Source organism: Mesocricetus auratus, unplaced genomic scaffold (assembly GCF_017639785.1).
Source record: "Mesocricetus auratus isolate SY011 unplaced genomic scaffold, BCM_Maur_2.0 Super-Scaffold_100010, whole genome shotgun sequence".
NCBI lineage: Eukaryota > Metazoa > Chordata > Mammalia > Rodentia > Cricetidae > Mesocricetus > Mesocricetus auratus.
In genome coordinates, this window is record NW_024429194.1 from 50,811,418 (window position 1) to 50,829,398 (window position 17,981).

A 17,981-nucleotide genomic window follows, 5' to 3' on the forward strand; every position below is an offset into this window, starting at 1 on the left:
TGATAGATGTTTGACGTGACTGTATCTCATGTGAAGTCATTTCTCGATCATGGAAGAGTAAGAAGCAGACAGTTGACATATTCTAGATCATCATGGATATTTAAGAGAGAGAAGTAATGATGTCCCAGATACAATAGTAAACCATCACATGATTTGGATCACAAAGTGATTTATGGATGAATGACAGAATTACCCTTTCTGGTTTATTATAAGCATTATTATTATGGGCACCAACCCAACCCAACCCAATGTTGTGTTATGAAGTAATTTTGTAGAATGGGTAAGAATTGCAAAGCTTTTGTTTCTTATTTCTTTGCTTTTGGGAAAATACAAGTTAAATACTGAAATTACATGTCACATAGATGAAACTGGAATGGAAATTTGTAATCCCTTTTGGTTCACACAGTTCCTAGAAAATACTCATATTTCAGTATAATTGTGCAAGGTTTTGTGTTTTTGTTTTTGCCTCTATTGAGTGTCAGGATCAAAGAAATAAGGCTGGTAGTGTACTTACGAGATGAAGCTATCTCCTGTAGACAGCCTGGTTTTGAGATGTATCCACATGTGTAAGAACTGTAGACTAATAAACAAGTGTCCATATGCATTTGACTTACATGAAGTTAACTTATCACAAGTCATATGAAACATTGTATCAGGACTTAAACTTTAATGACCACTCTGTTTCTGGTACCAATCAACTTGATGTTGGTCAGAATTATGTTGGTTGACTGTTTTCTTCTTGTGTAATTCCATGAGAAGCCCAAAGCAAATGTTCCATTTCTCGATGGGTTAATATAAAGTGAGTGGACATTTTTTGTGTTTTCATCTCCATGATTATGGTATGCATTTATTAAAACAAAAGAAGCACACATAAAACACAGTAGTTGGAAGTGAGAGTAAACGTTTTTCATTTAAGAATGTGAATGACTAAATATATAATTAGATTCGTGACTTTCCTTCCTTTTAGAGGTGGTCAGCTTGATAATAGTTTGCTATTAGAATAAAAGTGGACTACCATTCTAGTTATTTTAAGGACGGTTGAATTAAAAGCAAAACAACAACAACAACAAAAAAGGACTCCTTGTGACCTATTAGCTCATGCCTGGTTCCCCAGATAGAGCACAATAGGCTTCTAAAGCGTCAGCTCTCACATAAGCTCTCTCTTCTCCATCTGTTTTCGTTTTAATGTATTTAGTTTTTATAGTTAAATGTTTCTGTTTTTTTGAGATTAGGTTTTGCTATGTAGCCCAGGCTAGTCTTAAGCTAGTGCTTTTCTTGCCTTGGTTTGCCGGTTGCTGAGATTACCACACACACTATCCCCATTCATCTCACCAGAATTTTTTGAATTCCAAGTAAGTTTCAGTAAGTTTCACTGAGGGAGTGGAGAGACTTTCATTGTGGTGGAGTGGAGAGACCTTTGTGTTCAATTCGGGCCTCTGTGGGCATAGGTGCCATCCTGGGGGAGGTGGAAGATATCACCACAGGGAAGGACTGAGCATCTTCTCAGGCATCCCTATGGATAGAAGAAAAGTGGGTCCTATTGTCATTTTGAGGTCTTCATATATTTATTAATAATGGGATGATTTGAGATTTCTGTTTCTTGAGCTCAGTTGTGTCATACTTTATGAATCAAATATATTTACGTGTTTAGGTTATACTAAGGACTTTGAGGAGAAGAAATTATTTGTAGAGGTATATGAACACTTTATTCACCTTAATGCTGCAGATCTGAGAATACTTGTCCTAATAATTGTTACTATCTTTGCTAATATAAGGGAATCCCTTAAGTAGTACATCTTAGCTAGCAATTTTAAAGTAGAGAACACAATTATATTTATTCAGGTGTGGTCACTGTCTTAGTTAAGATTTCTATTGCTGTGATAAGACACCATGACCGTGGCAAGTCTTATAAAGGAAAACATTTAATTGGGGCTGGCTTGCAGGTTCGGGGGTTTAGTTCATCATTGCCATGGCTGGAAGCATGACAGTATGCAGGTAGACATAGCACTGGAGAGGTAGCTGAGAATTCTATATCTGGATCCACATACAGTAGGAAAAGAGAGTGATACTGCACCTGGCTTTGAGCATCTGAAACCTCAAACCCCGCCACCAGTGACTTCCTTCAATAAGGCCACAGCTACTCTTAACAAGAGCACGTGTCCTAATAGTGCCACTCCCTAGGAACCTACAGGGGTCATTTTTATTGAAACCACCACAGTTACTGCTAGTTTGTAGTAAATAGTGTAGTTGGTAGAATGATAGTTGGGTTTGTTTTCTTAACTGATTAAACCGCAACCCCTTTTCTGATTCATTTAAGTGCCATTGTTTTGCTCACTAACTGACAGACCTTCATTTATTCTGAATGTAAAAATTGTTTGCTATACTTAGAAAATTAAAGGAAAAAAACCCAAAGATCTTTCCCTGACAAAATAAGTTGGGTGCTTGCCATTTTTTTAAAAGTAGAATTTGAATGAAGTACAAATCAACCCACCAATTCAGTGTTGAGCTTTTATTCAGTATTGTCATTTGAAGGCTTGATGCCTCTTTCAAAGGACAGTGATCAAAGCCACCATGACAGGACCCATGTACTTGGGAGACCTTTTGGTCTAGGATGTCAGAGTTTAGTTGCAGGAAGATACCTGGGTAACCTGTTTTGTAGTGCAGAGTGCTGGATGGAAGATTAGGTCAAGGATATCAGTCGCTGACCTTTCTGTGCCTTTTGGAAGGTGTCTGTAAGTGCAGAGGGTCTCTGGGATAATTGGCAGAGGGCAGGTGACACTTCTTCTCAGACTGTGACCTCTCCTAATAATGGCAAGATGGAGGGTGAAGGGGCTCTACGAACTGCCAACCCAAAGCATTAGCCAGCTTTTTATTGCTGTGACAAAACACACAAGAAAATCACTTTAAAGGGAAGAAAGACTCATTTGGGCTGAGGGTTTCAGAGAGTTCAGTCCGTGGTCAGCAGTATAGTTGCTCTCAGGCCTGTTGAAAGACAGAAGCATCAAAGAGGAGGAAAGCTACTCACCTCAGGATAGCCAGGAAGCCTAGTAGGAGTCACTATGTCACTGAGCTATTCTTGGAAGGGAATTGCTCCATATCCTACTACTATATCTGCTTCCTGGTGGGATTAGCCCTTTCATAATCCAGTTACTTCCCAGTAGCATTACCAGATGGGGAAACCAAACCTTCAACCCATGAGCCTTTGAAGACATTTTCAAACCATAACACCAGATAGATAATTTGTTGTGTTAGCCAGTGACATTTTCGGATATTCAGTGTTTTTCTTAAGTAAAGGCAACCCTCCCTCAAAAACATTCTAAAGAACTGAATGCTTACTTCTTTTATGTTAACTTAGCATTCATGAATACCAGTGCACACAGCTCTTTATAATTTTCTTAACATTTTTTTTTGCTTTTATTTACTTGTGCATGCACATGTCAGAGCATGTACATGGAGGGCAGAGGACGACCCACGGAATCAGTTCTCTCCTTTCACTGTGTGAGTTCTGGGCATCAGATGAAGTTTATGATCTGACAGCAAGCATCTTTACCTGCTGAGACACCTTGTGGGCTCAACTTTATAGTTTTCAGTGCAGTTCAACTTGTGTTCTTTCATTGTAACCATCATCTTGTGAGTTAGGAAGAATCTGTGTTTCACTTGGCTTTTCTTTTGCTTTTAATGCCTCCTGTTCTAGTAAAGAAAACGGGTCCAGAAAGATATAGGGCTGCAGCCAAAGCCACCTCTCTGACCTCCCTCCTGCTGCCTTTCTGTGAAATGGCCTTATTGACATGAAATCCATTGTATTGTTGGCATCCTTGTGACTGTGGGGCTTGGGTTATTAAGGCAAGTTAAATTGACATAACCCTGATAGCATAAGGTCCAAATTTGCTGAAAGTTTCTGATGTTTATTCATATATAAGAAGCTGTTCTTTACCTCCCATATTGCTTATTCAGTCCATGCCAAGCCCACAGATCCAAGAAGAAATAAGCACGGTGACAATGCACTGCGTCCCACTTTGCTTCAGTGCTGTAACATTGCACTTTCTTGTTAGTTGTCCTAGCTGACAGTAGTGAGCATATTTTCTGGCGAATTAAGAACAAGGGAATCTGGGAATCACTTGATTTTTGTCTCTTCTCTGGTTGAGGGTCTGTGGATACATCTCAGTCTTCTGGCCATTGTGGTTTTATTTGCTTGCTTTGTTTTTGTTTTTGTTTAAGTAGGGACCCTAGGCAGTATCTCTTAGGGTCCTCTCCATAGAGCTTGTGTTTCATAGGCCAGAAAGAGGCTGCTAATTGCTTTAAGGGTGAAAATGGAGCTCACTCATTTAATGTGACAATGGGAGAAGAATTAGTTTCTACCCCTTTCCTTCATCTGAGATCCCTACAAGGTATTCATTTCAATTGCCATGGCTAACTGTAAATAATCAGGACCAGTATTTAAGTCTCTCCTTCTTCAATTGCCCTTTAATTCATGTGACATTTTTCTGACATGTCTGAATATTCTATGGAGCTCATATAAGCTGTCATCATTATTCATCACCATGTGTGTTGTGACTATAAGTCTGCCTTTGATCCAGTTCAAGAAGCATTTGTCTGCTAAGAGAGTACCTCTTATGTACTGGGCCCTTGGCGTCTCTCATAGCCATTAAAGTGATAGTGGCATATTTCAAATTTTGTTTCGCAGTATTTAAATATGACATTTCCAAAAATGCAAATTAAAGAGCTATCTGGACATCTCTAAGTATGAAGTATCTGAGACCTGTAAATAATGTGCATTGGAAGGATTAATATAACAGAATACACAATATTCATTTCATGTACATATACAGAAGCATAGAGAGTGAAAATCATTGAAATATTCTGAAGGGAACAAAAGCAAATATTGTCCAAATCAAAAGGATTCATCACTTTCAGCAATTTCCTCCATGTTTGCTCTCATGTCTTATAGCTACTTAGTAAATGACTGTGAGATCTGTTGAGTTGGAACATGGATAAAAGTGTACAACATAGCCAGGTATGATGGTGTACACCTTTCTTTAATCCCAGCACTTGGGAGGCAGAGGCAGGAGGATCTCTGTAAATTTGAGGCCAGCGTGGTCTACATAGTGAGCTCCTATTTCTTTCCTTTTTTTTTTTTAAAAGTGTATAACATAAATGTGCTTCTTGTATTCATCTGGCTACCTTTTCTTTGATAATTTACCTGCCATCATAATAGTGCCTTTAGAGTCAGGTATTATGTAACCCTAGATTATAGGAAAGAGTGTGCCTCAAGGATTATTCTGGAGTATGTAATTGGGAGCATGAGACTGATAAGATTTCCCAAGACTGCTGAGCAGGGGGTGGAGAACCTGCAAAGCCAGACCCTCAGGAAACTCTGCTACAGCACTTTAACTCCCCTCTGAACAGATTATAGGTAATTAATTAGGTTGCAAAATATGCAAAGTGATAGTTTTAACTCTTTAGTGGCCACTTCTTACCCCAGAGCATACAGAAACATTAGCTAACTATGTTTTGAAGAACAGGTATAGGATCCTAGTGCAGCAAGTCTAAAGGAGTGTGTGTTCCCCGTGCCTTCTGTTATTGGAGATATTGGAGGAAGACAGGGCTGGGGGAAATACCTTTATTCAAATGTATTTCCAAATAGAAAGGAGGAAAGAGAGGAAGGGAGGGAAGAGCAGGGGGGGAGTGTTGAGAGGGGAGGGGGGAATGTTTGGTAGAAAAGAACAAGAGTCCTGTTTCTGCTACCTGCCAAAATTAGTCCTTTATTTTGAAATTCTTTCAGACAGTTGTTAAAACTAGAAACAATAATAAGAAAATCTATCACAGATGGAAATTTTCTAACCAGTGCTAGAACTGGTCCCAAATAACTTCACATGACACTTTTCTCATTTGTCCTATTCCTCCATGTAATAGTTTTAAACATTACTCTTATGAAATAAATAACTAAATGCCAACCATATTTTTTTTATAGCCTAACCGATATTTTGGCTGTTTTTCAGGAGAATTGGAATTTTCAAAATTAAATAAAGGTTTATAAAATACCAACTTCAGAAAGTTTTATTTAATTTGTGGAATAACTTTGTTCACTCTCTTTCTTTCCTCCCCTCTCTCTTTCTCTCTGCAACAGGGCCTTTATTAATTTAGTCTAGTTACTTAGTGCTTATATTAAATAATCTAATAAAAATCAGAGTTGTAACATAACGTTTCCCAAATGTGAAGCAGCGTCTATTACATGGCACAAAATCTTTATGTTGCACAATGTAAAAACATGTATAGAATTACAAGGTACCAAATGCTACTGTATATGTATATGCATGTTCTCATGTGTGTGTGTGTGTGTGTGTGTGTGTGTGTATAGAATGTTTCTATAATACAAGAAGCTGGCTATTTCTAAAAAGTTGAGAAATGCTGTTTATTGCCTAAAGTTTATTGAAACTCTAAAATTAATTTTGGTTTTTAAATACCAATAATCTTCATTGTAATTTTCCTTGAAAAGTGTAGGCATGAATTTAAAAATCAGTTTTTAAAATTATTATTTTATGTGTTATGGGTGTTTTGTCTGCATATATATCTGTGTGCAGTATATGTGTGCCTGTTGCTTATGGGACCTGGAAGAGGTCATCAGATCCCTTGGAACTGGAATTCCAGTGGTTGTAAGCCACCATGTAGATGTAGGGAATTGAACCCAGTTCCTCTGCAAGAGCAGCAAGTGTTTTTAATGACTAGGCCATCTCTCTAGTTCCTACATTAATGTCCTCCAAGAATTAAAACTTTGGTGTTTGTGTTGGTAAATAATACTCAGATTGTTGTAAGTAGATCAAATGTGTGGGAAACAAATTATGTGCTTGGAGTCACGTAAAGATTTCATTATTTTATGTAACTTACAAAGGCAGCTGAACAAAACAGAATTCCTGAAGAATGCTATTTTATTTCCCATTTCCGTTTGCTTGACTGCAAAGTAGTTGGGATGTATAGAGTCTTGAAATTCAAAGCGGGTGGTGTTGAAGAGTTGTTCTGCTCCAGTAAGTTATGTTAGGGTTCTGCTGAGCTATGCACGGAGAAGAAAGCACGTGTTTCAAACACTGCTTTCCATTTGCCTTTTCTCTTTCCTCATTGAGTATCATTCCACCACAGGTTCGGCAATAATAACCACAATTTATGCCATTTCCCTGCTACAGTTTGATGATATACCACAGTCAGGCCACAGGTTAGAAGCACAGGCTGAGTTATTACGTACTGCTGGGTAGTCATTTCCTGTGAACTGATTTATGGATAAATAATTCTATGTTCTTATTATATAGGACAGACAGTTTTTAATTTCTTTAACAAAGCATAGCCTAACAGCAGAAAATTATATGCTGGAGCAGAGGGACACAATCGCTCGGAGGAGGGTAAGCAGATGCAATCAATGTCAAGAGTTCTCCTGTTTTTACAAGGGTCTCATCAGCAGTTGGTGTATTGTGGAAATAATAGTGAGAACCAGAAGCCCCAAGGCTTAGTTATTCTGAGACTGGAGTTTTTATTGACGCTCTTTTGCTGAGATCTTTTCCAGAGAGTTATGAGATATATAAACCCCAGCCTTTGGAAATTAAAGCTAATGTCTCATTTTTCCCCCCATTTTGAGTTTTTCACTTTGGTTTTAAAATTAATGTCTGGATGCACCTGGAATAAAACAAGTTATTCACTGAGTGGAAGTATGAAGGTAATGTTGATATCTTGCTCAGTTGCATGCATCTGTCTCCTAGATGGATTTTGTCAGTACCTCCCTCCATGGCACTGTGGACCATGAGAACTTTGTACCTTACAGATGACATGACCCAAACCTTCATTGCATGAGATAGTTCTTGCATTTGGGGTCCAGGAGTAGAAGTTATCACCCTGGCTTATTTGGGGAGTACTTTCTTGTGAGTTTAGCAACAGGAAGCTTCTTTATTCAAATCTGTACAGGATGCATTGGTTTATGTTTGCATATTTGCGACACATAGAGACACATGAGAAAAGTTTGTTTAATAGATGATTAGCACTACCAGAACACCCTTCTGAGGTTCTGTTGGTTATACTATATATCACCACAGCTCACTGCCACTTTAAGTGGTTTCTCAAATCGTCAGTTCCATACTGTTCAGTTACAATTTGCAGTATCTCATACTCTCTGGCTTTTATATATTAAAGGTTAATAATTTGAAAGACAGAAATTTTGCTTTGACTTTGCAGAGTATGTCATTTCTCTTAGACTGAAAACTGATAAAATCCTGAAGACACCTACACAAACACTATTGATGTTTCGTTTTGTGAAATGTCAACTCTGACTCTGGGAGGATATTACATTGAGAGAGTGAAAAAGTGGTTCCCATTGTTGTATCTTTTTAATTTTAGACAAAAATTGCTTCCTTTCCCAACTTAATTTTATGTCACTAATGGGAAATTTACCTACAATTGCATTTTGTTATTTGGTCTGAATGCATTATACAAAGAGTGAATTGGCATTCTGTATTTTAGAATGAACAGATTTGTCTGGATATAAACAGTTTTATTTATATTGTGCTCAATTCAATCATGTTAACATTTGTATGAATTTCAACTCCAAAATAAAGGCCCATAATTTGTGACTCAAAGACCTTGAAACTGCATCTGTAATAGTCTTCAACACCAGGCATTTTCTGAATGTTTGCAGATGATGCATTTCTTGGAAATAGTAAGATGACTTGGGAGATACTGTTTATGTCTGCAGTGACTCCTCGAGGGGACCATTTTCCCCAAAGAACTTCCAGGTGTAGCTGACTCTTCTGCCTTTTGTTTCCTCATTGGTTCCACTTACTGTTTTTCTTCAGAATAGATGTCAATGTCCCGTCTTGTCTATGACTGAGGTGAACAAAGTCCGGCTGGAGGAACTTGGCTGTCATCGGGTATTGGCCCAGGGGCTCATACTTAGAGCAGTGACTGAGTAATCTAGTGGTCTAAAACTCTACCAGATGAAGTCCAATTCCTAGTCCTGACTGGTACCCAGTGATTTTTAAAGCCATTTTTATGTAGAATTATGAAAGCACCTGATATTGAGTGCAGTAGCTCATGCCTATAATCCCTGCACTCAATGAGGCTGAGGCAGGAGGACCGTGAGTTTGAGCAAGCCTGGGCTACATAGTAATCAGACTCTGGCTCAAAAATTGACAAAGAAACAGGCAAGAACCAAACCAAAGCAAATAAGAAGACTTGGTACTTGTAAAGTAACATAAAGGGATATTTTAAAAAATCTCACAAATCAAGTGTAGATGCTCTCTATGCAGCTGTGTAGAGAAGGGATTATTCAGGTGGGTTGCTTGGGGCAGACCTAGTCCTAGACTGGAATCTGAAGAATGTACAAGATTCTGGAAGTGACTACTGGAGATCAGTGCTCTAGGCAGAGTGAGAGTGTGGGATCTGTTCAGAACAGGAAAAGGGATCTCCACGTACGGAGGATCTGTGTGCCTGACTGGACATGTGCACATGCAGACCCCAGTCATTTTCTCCTTCTATGCTCTAGAGTTAGAAAGCTTAGATTATAGCATTAGAAGTATACTGTGTGCTGGTGACTATGCCAGGATCATTGAACTATCCCTAATACTGTGGAGCAGGAACTGTTCCTAGAGGGCCTATGGCAATTTTTGTTTTGTCTTTCTTATATCTACACTGCAGGATTTGGTGGCCCCAACTTAAAGGCTGGGATGACACTGCTAATTGTAATCAATTAAGCCTGCCCCGAATGTTGCAGCAATTTTTTTACTCCCCCTAAAGTGGTTTTCTCTTTTCATCCAGCCCTCTTCTAGGAGAGTCATCTCTTAACAGCTCTGCTTAGGTACTGCTATGTCCTCACTCAGAAATTTGCAAAATAAGCCCCCTCCCTGCTGCTTTTTTTGAGCATCTGTTATATGGCAACCCCTGTGCACTGAAAACCTCATTAGTAATGCAGATGGGCATAGTTATTATCCCCTCTTCATAGGCAGGAAAACTGGTATGTCGAGAAACTAAACAACTGGCCCCAAATCTCAAAGTTTGTACAAACTAGCCTCTAACTTGCTGCTAATTTCCAACCTACACTGGGGTGACTGAGGCAAGGGTTCAAAATCATCTGCAGTGTGTGTGTTTTTCTCCAGTTTTTCCTCAGGACAAAACTTTGCGCTAAAGGCTTTGCATGGACTACGTACGTTTTTCCTTTAAGGCAAGTCTTTTTTTTTTTAAATCCCATTTTACAGATGAGCAGATTGAGGAATGGCAAAATTAAGTAACTTGCTAGAGTCATGTGATCAGAAGCCAGTGGAAGCCAGGAATGTTCAGCAGCAGTTTCCTTGGAAGCCCGAAACTCATTCACAGTTGCTGTGGTGTGCTGCTTCCCAGTTTGATTTCTTTAATTAACATTTGACTACTATTCTAAGTAATATTTTTGTCATTTTTTAATCATGGAAGGAGACTGTTCCAAAGAATGGTTTCCAAAGTGGATTAATGCATTAGACAGGCAACCGTGCTTGGAGGGAAGGTATATTGAAGAGAGCCTTCTGCTCAGGTAGACAGTTGAGTCTACACTGTGACCTCTAGACAGCACAGAGAAGGAAAAGCATGCCCTGCCTCCCTTGCCTGAGGGAACAGTGTGTACCCTCTGTTCCCTTGAAGATGTAGAAACCAGCCTGGAGCAGATGCTCTGTGTGGAGGTTTTCAGTGATGTGAAGCACCTGGGTGTCTAGTTCCAGCCCAAACAAGACTCCTTCTGGCTCATTGAGGAGGGGAGGGAGTTCACCCAAATGGCGATAACTATCTTCAGTCTATTACTTCCTGCACACATCCCGCTTAAGGAAAATTGAATATGATTTATTTTTTACCTACTGGATAACCTTTTGCGTATTTTGTGTTTTTGAAATAGACTCTCATTATGTAACCCAGCCAGCTTTGGACTCTTGATATTTCTTCTTCTTGTTGGGGGTCACAGGCATGTGCTACCATACCTGGCTTTTGTGTGTGTATGTGTGTTTGTACATGTATATGTGTGTCATGCACATGTGTGTTCAGGGTGCGAGCGTCTGCTCACATGTGAGCACGTACTTGTAGGCCACAGTTAGACACGGAGTGTCTTCTTTCATCACTCACCGTATTTTCTGAGTCTCTCATTGAGTCTGCAGCTCACTGGCTGGCTAAACTGGCTGGCCAGTAAGTTCAGGGATTGGCCTGTCTTTTATGTCCTATCGCTGGGTTATAGGCGCACACCACCAAGCCCAGCCTTTCCGTGAGTGCTGAAAATCTAAATTCAGGTTCTGATGCTTGCACAGCAGGCTCTTTCCTGACGGAGTCATCCCCACTTCGTTGTGACCAAGTCTTACCATATGGCTAACGCTAGCCTCGAACTCACTGTGTTGCCCAGGATGACTTTGAATTTACTGGGATTATAGGCATTTAACTACTGTGTCTGGCAAGTATAATTTACATACAAAGGAAGTTTTCATATTAAGAGGCTGGTTTGATGAATTTTGACTAATTTTATACTTATGCAGTCACTAGTCCAAACAAGCAAACCCTTCCCAGTGAATTCTCTTGCCTGCCCGTCTCAGTCTCACGTCTGTTCCCATAGATTAGTCTTGCTTCTCTTGGATTTGATATAAATGAAGTCACACTGCTATATTTGGTTGTGTCTGCCTGCACCGTGGAATGTTCCTTAAAAATAAAAAGGAATGAACTTCTGACACACGAGGCAGGATATATGTCCTAGAGACTCGTCCCTGGAAGTTTGCAGGGTTCATTTTCTTCAGATTACCTTCATAGTCACAGTAATTCAAATACCTGACAGATCCTTCTCTGTGCCAACCGGGGACCACAACCATCCACACCCGTTTTCTCCTGTATCTCCTCACAATGAAAAGAAACGCACCTTTAGGAGATGGTCAGTTTAGATTTGTCTTGTGGGTGATCATGATAATGATTTTTTTAGAGGAGGTGAAAATTGTACAATGCTTTTTCTTACAAAGTTCAGGCATTTTATGTGTTCTCTTTTTAATATGGCTAAGGCCAGAGAAGGAGGCAGGAGGCAGATCTGCCCTCTCCAGGGTGGCTGTCCAGCAGGCCTTGGATGCTCATTTACTTCTCCTCTGAGCTGCGTGCTGTGCAGTTTTCATTGTCATGAGAGGAAATGTGAGGGAAACTATCCCCCCCCCCCACAAAAAAAAAAACACCCAGCTTTTCTTGGCAGGGGAAAGCTGACTTACGGAGCCAGAACTGCAGACATACGGCACCGTGAATGAGAGTTGCGCTGCCTTGCTGGGGCCGCGTCCAGGCACTATTTATACTGTAGCATATTCAGCAGCAGATTGTTAAGTCTTAATACTGAAACAGTGCATCATTTTAATATTTTTGTTCTGTTTCTTCCCTGTTTTCAAGCATTATGTCAGGCATTGCACGTTCATTTATTTCGTCTTGGACAGGACGTGCCCTCACCAGAAAGGTCATTTCCTGCCCTTAGAGATTTGCTTCCCAGACGCAGAGTCATTTTGGGAATCTCTGAAAAGTACCTTTGGGTGTACAGGTGTTCTCTTTCTTCAGTGATAAAAATATATGTATTTGAAAAGAACAATGTAGTTAGACTCACCTGTACTGCCAAAAGGAAAAATAAAAATGCTGTTTTCCTTTTATCTCTAAAACATAACATTTTTATATGTGACAATTTCTGTCACCCTGTGGGGACCATCAGAGTTTTCATAGTATGGAAATAAAATTTTTGTTACCCAGCGTTATTTGTGAAATGAGTTTCTTTTCCTTCATCAAATTTCTGTGTGCCCTGCACTCCAGACCAGAGAGGCCCATTCAGCGGGGTACGTTAACATTGCCTGGGCAGCCCATGAGTCTTCTGGCTGCAGTGGGGTTGCTTCCATAGTTACTGCTCTTTGTGGCCCGAGCTAGCCCTGGAGCTTTGTTCTGTTCATCATCTAGGTTTACCACAGACAGCAGGAAGCCCACAGGGGAAAGGTACTATTGTCATTCTAAAAAGAACCCAGGAATAAAAACCAAGAGGCAGATGAGGGCATCTTTGCGATTCTGAGCTATGGCACTTGGATCGTAAGGCAAGGTGAGCACTCCTTCGGGGGCTGCAAGTGCTGTGCGTTCTGGGAGTCACTCCACATTCAGAATGTGACTGACTGAGTGTGACGCCTTCACAGCAGTTTTCTTGTTCAATTCAAAACCATGTCTTATATTTAGGTGAAGCCTTCTTTTTTTTGTCTATGAAATCAGCAGTCCCGTATATTTAGCATCAGTCCTAAGTTAGACTGTGAAACAAGACTTTGGAGAAAGGAAATATCCGTATGGTTTTCTAAGTAATTTAAGGAGCAGAAAAACAAAAAAGAACCAGTTGTCTATAACTAAACCCCATCCTTCCCATCCCTTATCTCCCTTGTGTTGTTCACTAACTCAGTTGTCAGCCAGAAAAGAATGCCTCATTGCGCTGGGCTGTAAATTCTCAGAGTGAGCGTCCTGTGTTGACTCTTGAACGGCCTTCTTGGCATTGAGCAAACTGTGGAAGGGTTTAATAAATAGCAGATAGATGTTTACTATGTTTTTCTTCCCTGTGCAGGAATAATCAAGCTGGGGAGGTGGAACCCTCTCCCCCTTAGCTATGTGACAGACGCCCCTGACGCGACAGTGGCCGACATGCTGCAAGATGTCTATCACGTTGTGACGTTGAAGATCCAATTACAAAGGTGGGTATTTCTGACCGTCTGTCTGCTTCCTCTCAGAGCTGCTGTGTGGATCTTGGATTCACTGGAGAGATCAGCTTGGCTCCATTCATTTCTAGACAGTGGGCGAAATGAGAGAGGGGAGGGGGGCAGGGGATGCTTCACTAGGCATCTTTATAGTCCACATTCCAACTGGCTTATGCTGTTTTCAGAGGCAGTGAACTGGTCACCCAGGGGCTGCTTGATAAATCATTAAAAGTCTTCAGGGCAGGTGAAGGAGGGCTCTGCACAGCCCCTCTCCCCGTGGCTTCTCTCGGCTTCCTCAGAAGCCAGCCACAGAGCATCTGAGGCATCAAATCCCTCCGCTGCCTAGAGTTTTCTTCTTCCACAGCATTAGAGCTTTCTTTCTCTCTACGGTGGCCACTCCGGGAAAGGCAGCCTGTGATCTGTAGGGGGATCGGAATGCCGCACACTCCACAACATCTAGTGGTTCTCTATACCCTTTCATTGTAAAGTGCCTGCAAATTATGTCTTAAGTGCTGGTGTCCTTCAGTGTAAGATGTTTTTGTTTTGTTTCGTGGGATTTTTAAGACATTTTCTCCTTTAGGAGAAATTTCACTTTAACAGGGACCCACCACTCCTGTTCTTTCCCAGGATTCTTCAGGGTCTTTCCTAAGTTAGTATTTGACTCGGAAAGTAGCCGCTCTGCTTTTTTTCTGGGAAAGGCGAGCCTTCGCCCTTGGGCTTTGATGGAAGTGTTCTGACATTTAACCTTAGGAAGACCCATTGTGCATCTGTGCTGGGAAAGACCATCTCCACAGTGCTATGTCATGTCGCCAGTGCTTCAGAAGAGCAGAACTTCTGCACACTCATCAGCACAGGGACAGTTTTTCCTGGCTGTTAGGATTGGGGTCCACCCCTGCTGGGGTCTGTTGAGGTCTGTAGAAGGAGCTTGCTCCTTCTCCCTCGCTTGCGGACTTCCCCGATGTCCTACTGTGATGCTGGCATGGGACCCAAGAGCCACACAGAACTTGTGTCCCCTGCAGCCAGGGTCACGGTTGAGAGTCACGTGTCACTCATTTTCACTCTGTTCTGCAGTTGTTCGAAGTTGGAAGACTTGCCTGCGGAGCAGTGGAACCATGCCACGGTCCGCAATGCCTTAAAGGAACTGCTCAAAGAGATGAACCAGAGCACATTAGCCAAAGAATGCCCTCTCTCCCAGGTCAGTGTCTCCAGGCGGCATCTTCGCTGTGTTGTTTCTGCAGTCACACTGCACTGGAGCGGGTGGGGGCCTGGAGAGTATGCAAGCCATCACTTCAGGGAGAGAATTCTAATGGCAATGTATGAAAACACTTGCCAAGTATAATCACCAACTTTCCCATTGTGTAGCTGGGACAAAGACAAAGATGCCCTTCGACAGAGTTCAGGCAGAGAGGTTTTTTTATTAGGGGAAAAGGATCATAAAAAGGGGGAAGGGGAGGGGGGAGACTGGTCTCTGGGGACAGGAACAGTGGAAAAGAAAGAGAGGCAGAGAGACAGAGAGAGAGAGAGAGAGAGACAGACAGACAGACAGACAGACACAGAGCCACAGAGACAGAGACAGAGACACAGAGACAGAAACGGAGAGGGAGAGAAGGATGGAAGCTAGACAGAGCCCTTTCAAAAGGGAATGCAATGAACGTGCACAGGTAGTGCTCTCGGTGGCTGAAGCTGAGGGCATATCCTGTCAGAATCCCAAGGACAGGCTAGTACAGATAGCCTCAATACTAACAATGATGACATAGCGAATCTCTAAAGTTTCATGTTGAACCCTTGTCTGCTGGTTAAGTGACAGGTTGAGACCTTACAGCAGACCTCTGGTTCCAAGTCGACATTCCCAGTGGTTGCCTTACTTCATTTGCAGGATGGGGTGGTATGCTCAGCCTTTACATCTTGGTTTGATTAGGTGATCCTTGGCCCTGTTTAGTAGTTAGGGGTTGATCTTCATGGTAGAGATTTTTTGTTTTTGTTTTTATATAAAGTGACCATGGAAAAATGCATCATTAGAAACAATGACAATCCACCTTTTGAGTGATCACACACTAAAAGAAACCATGAAAATAAGAAACGGAAGTGCTCCAAGGAACCATAAGCTAAGTCATGTTTGGTTTTCCTGCTGGAGCTCGGCAGTTATAAAAAGGCTCCAGTGGATAGTATATGTTTTCTTGAACATCCCAGTGGCCTATAATTTACAAGAGAAACCTTGAAGGCAAAGGAGAGGCGTGGGGAAGTCCATAAAAAGGCAACAATTGCAGCCTGTGTACGTGAGGGGAAGTCTGATTTAGCTGTTCTGTCTGGCCAGATGCTAGCTAGGGAAGCGTAGGTTGTCATTGTGTGTCTATGTATTTTTTTTTATTTCACCTTTCACAGCATGCTAAAGTTGGAATAGCCTCTTTCTTGTCCCCTGATGTCTTTGTGAGTTGCCAAATCTAGTCGTCCAGGTGTTCCTTATGAAGCTGCTTGAATGTTACACACACAGCTTCTGGTGTCTTATTTACTCTTAGCTTTTGACTACAAAACCTCAGGTCTTGAGAGTTTGTTCATTTAGATTAGCAGAGCTGCACACTCTTTGCTCATCATGGGTTCTTCTGATGGCCAACAGGGCTGACAGTATGGGCAGCCTTCTTAACCGAAAACCTCAAGGGAAGACACATAGTTTTCAAAGCCTTCCACTGTTCTCCATGTCTTGACAGAAGTTTAGTTCTTTTTTGTGGTAAAATATCTGAAAGAAGGCTAGCCTTTTAACTTTTTGAAGTCTGTAGGTGAATAGTATTGAGTCCAGTCTCAATACTGTGTGACCATCACCCATCTGTTTGCAACTTTTGTCACTCCAGACAGTGTCTGTAACCTCTGAGTAATAGTTCCCCAATCTTCTCTCTCATTGGGTACTGGTGACTTCTCTCTTCCATCTGTAAATTTGTGTAGTCTTCATTCTCATACATACAAGTGGAGCTTGGAAAAGATAGTAGAAGGCCACCAAGTGACCCCAGATGAATTTTATAGGACAAGGGAATGGCTCCAAAATAGTCTTTTCCTTTTGCTGCTTTCAGATTATTATTATAATCTTGTGTTTAATGTACTTCCTAGAGCATCACAAAACAGCTTGGAAAGGCTGAAAGTGAACGAAGAGTACGCATGTCACTCACTGCTTGCCACCTGTGCTCGCAGAGTACGTAAGCAAACCAGGAGACACCATCTTCTTCCCACGGAGTATTCTCACTAGTAGAGCATCTACCATTCACTGGTTGTCAAAGTTCTTTCATAGCAGATGCATTATGTATCTGTGTCTCAGCAACTTTAAGAATCACATTGCTTTTTATACAAATCAATCCTATCATGCCAGTAGGAGCATGGTGAAGGTGATCCAATCTTTTCCTCTTTCATTTTGGAAGAAAGGGAGGCACCCTTGGCTTTCAGTCTTTCCAAGTTTCTTGTACAAATCATGAGGTGAGTGGAGATGTAAGCTTTTTCTTGTTTCCCATTGTTATTTTACTTTTGTTTTAAGACAAGGTCTTGCTGTGTAGCCCTGGCTGCTCTGGAATATGTGGTGATTATCTGGCCTCTCCCTCTTGAGTGCTGGGATTAGAGAGGGGTGCCACATGCCAGCTTCCAGAGCTCCTTTAGGGATCTTCCTTTTCTGGAGTTCTGAAGTCAACCTTGACTGACTGATGAGGGACTAGAAGTTACCACTTGTATGTTCATTTTGTTTTGGAGACAGGATCTCATTTGTACGTAGCCCTGCCTTGACTGGTATGGGATTTGCCCTACATAGATCAGGCTAGGCATGAATTTACACAGTCCTCCTGCCTCTGAGTTATATGTTCTGGGATTACAGGCATGTGTCCCTTAACCCATCTTTTTTCTCCCCTGCACACAAAGCTCATGTAGCTCAGGCTGTCCTCAAATGTGCTTTGTAGCAGAGAGCAGCCTTCTCTTCCCGTTCTTTATCCCCATGCCCTATGCTGGGATTACATTATGTGTCCCATCACACCTACCTCATCACACTTACGCGTTAGCATCTTTTTTGTCACCTTGTTTCTTATTCTGTCTGAAAAACAGCTGAAGAGTTAGTATTGAGCTGTGTTAGCTGATGGGGGTGGTAGCGAATGTTTCCTTCTTTTCATTAGTCAGCTTCTCCTCTTAAGAAACCACCAGGGCCAGTGAGAGGATCCAGTGGGTAAAGGTGCCTGCCACCCAGCCTGAAGGCCCATGAGATAGAGGGAAAGAACTGGGTTCTGGAAGTGGTTGTCTGAC

The 17,981-nt window shown here is 41.4% G+C and overlaps 1 protein-coding gene across 7 annotated transcripts in view; it reads left to right on the forward strand.

The window, feature by feature from the left end:
• The window catches only part of Satb2 (SATB homeobox 2), a 174,348-nt gene that overhangs the window by 65,281 nt on the left and 91,086 nt on the right, over positions 1 to 17,981 (forward strand). For all 7 annotated transcript variants that reach the window (XM_040753598.1, XM_013121125.3, XM_005080901.4 and 4 more), the window contains 2 exons: positions 13,586 to 13,712; positions 14,787 to 14,910. In XM_040753598.1, the coding sequence (XP_040609532.1) occupies positions 13,586 to 13,712; positions 14,787 to 14,910 (251 nt within the window). The remainder of the gene's footprint in view (positions 1 to 13,585; positions 13,713 to 14,786; positions 14,911 to 17,981) is intronic.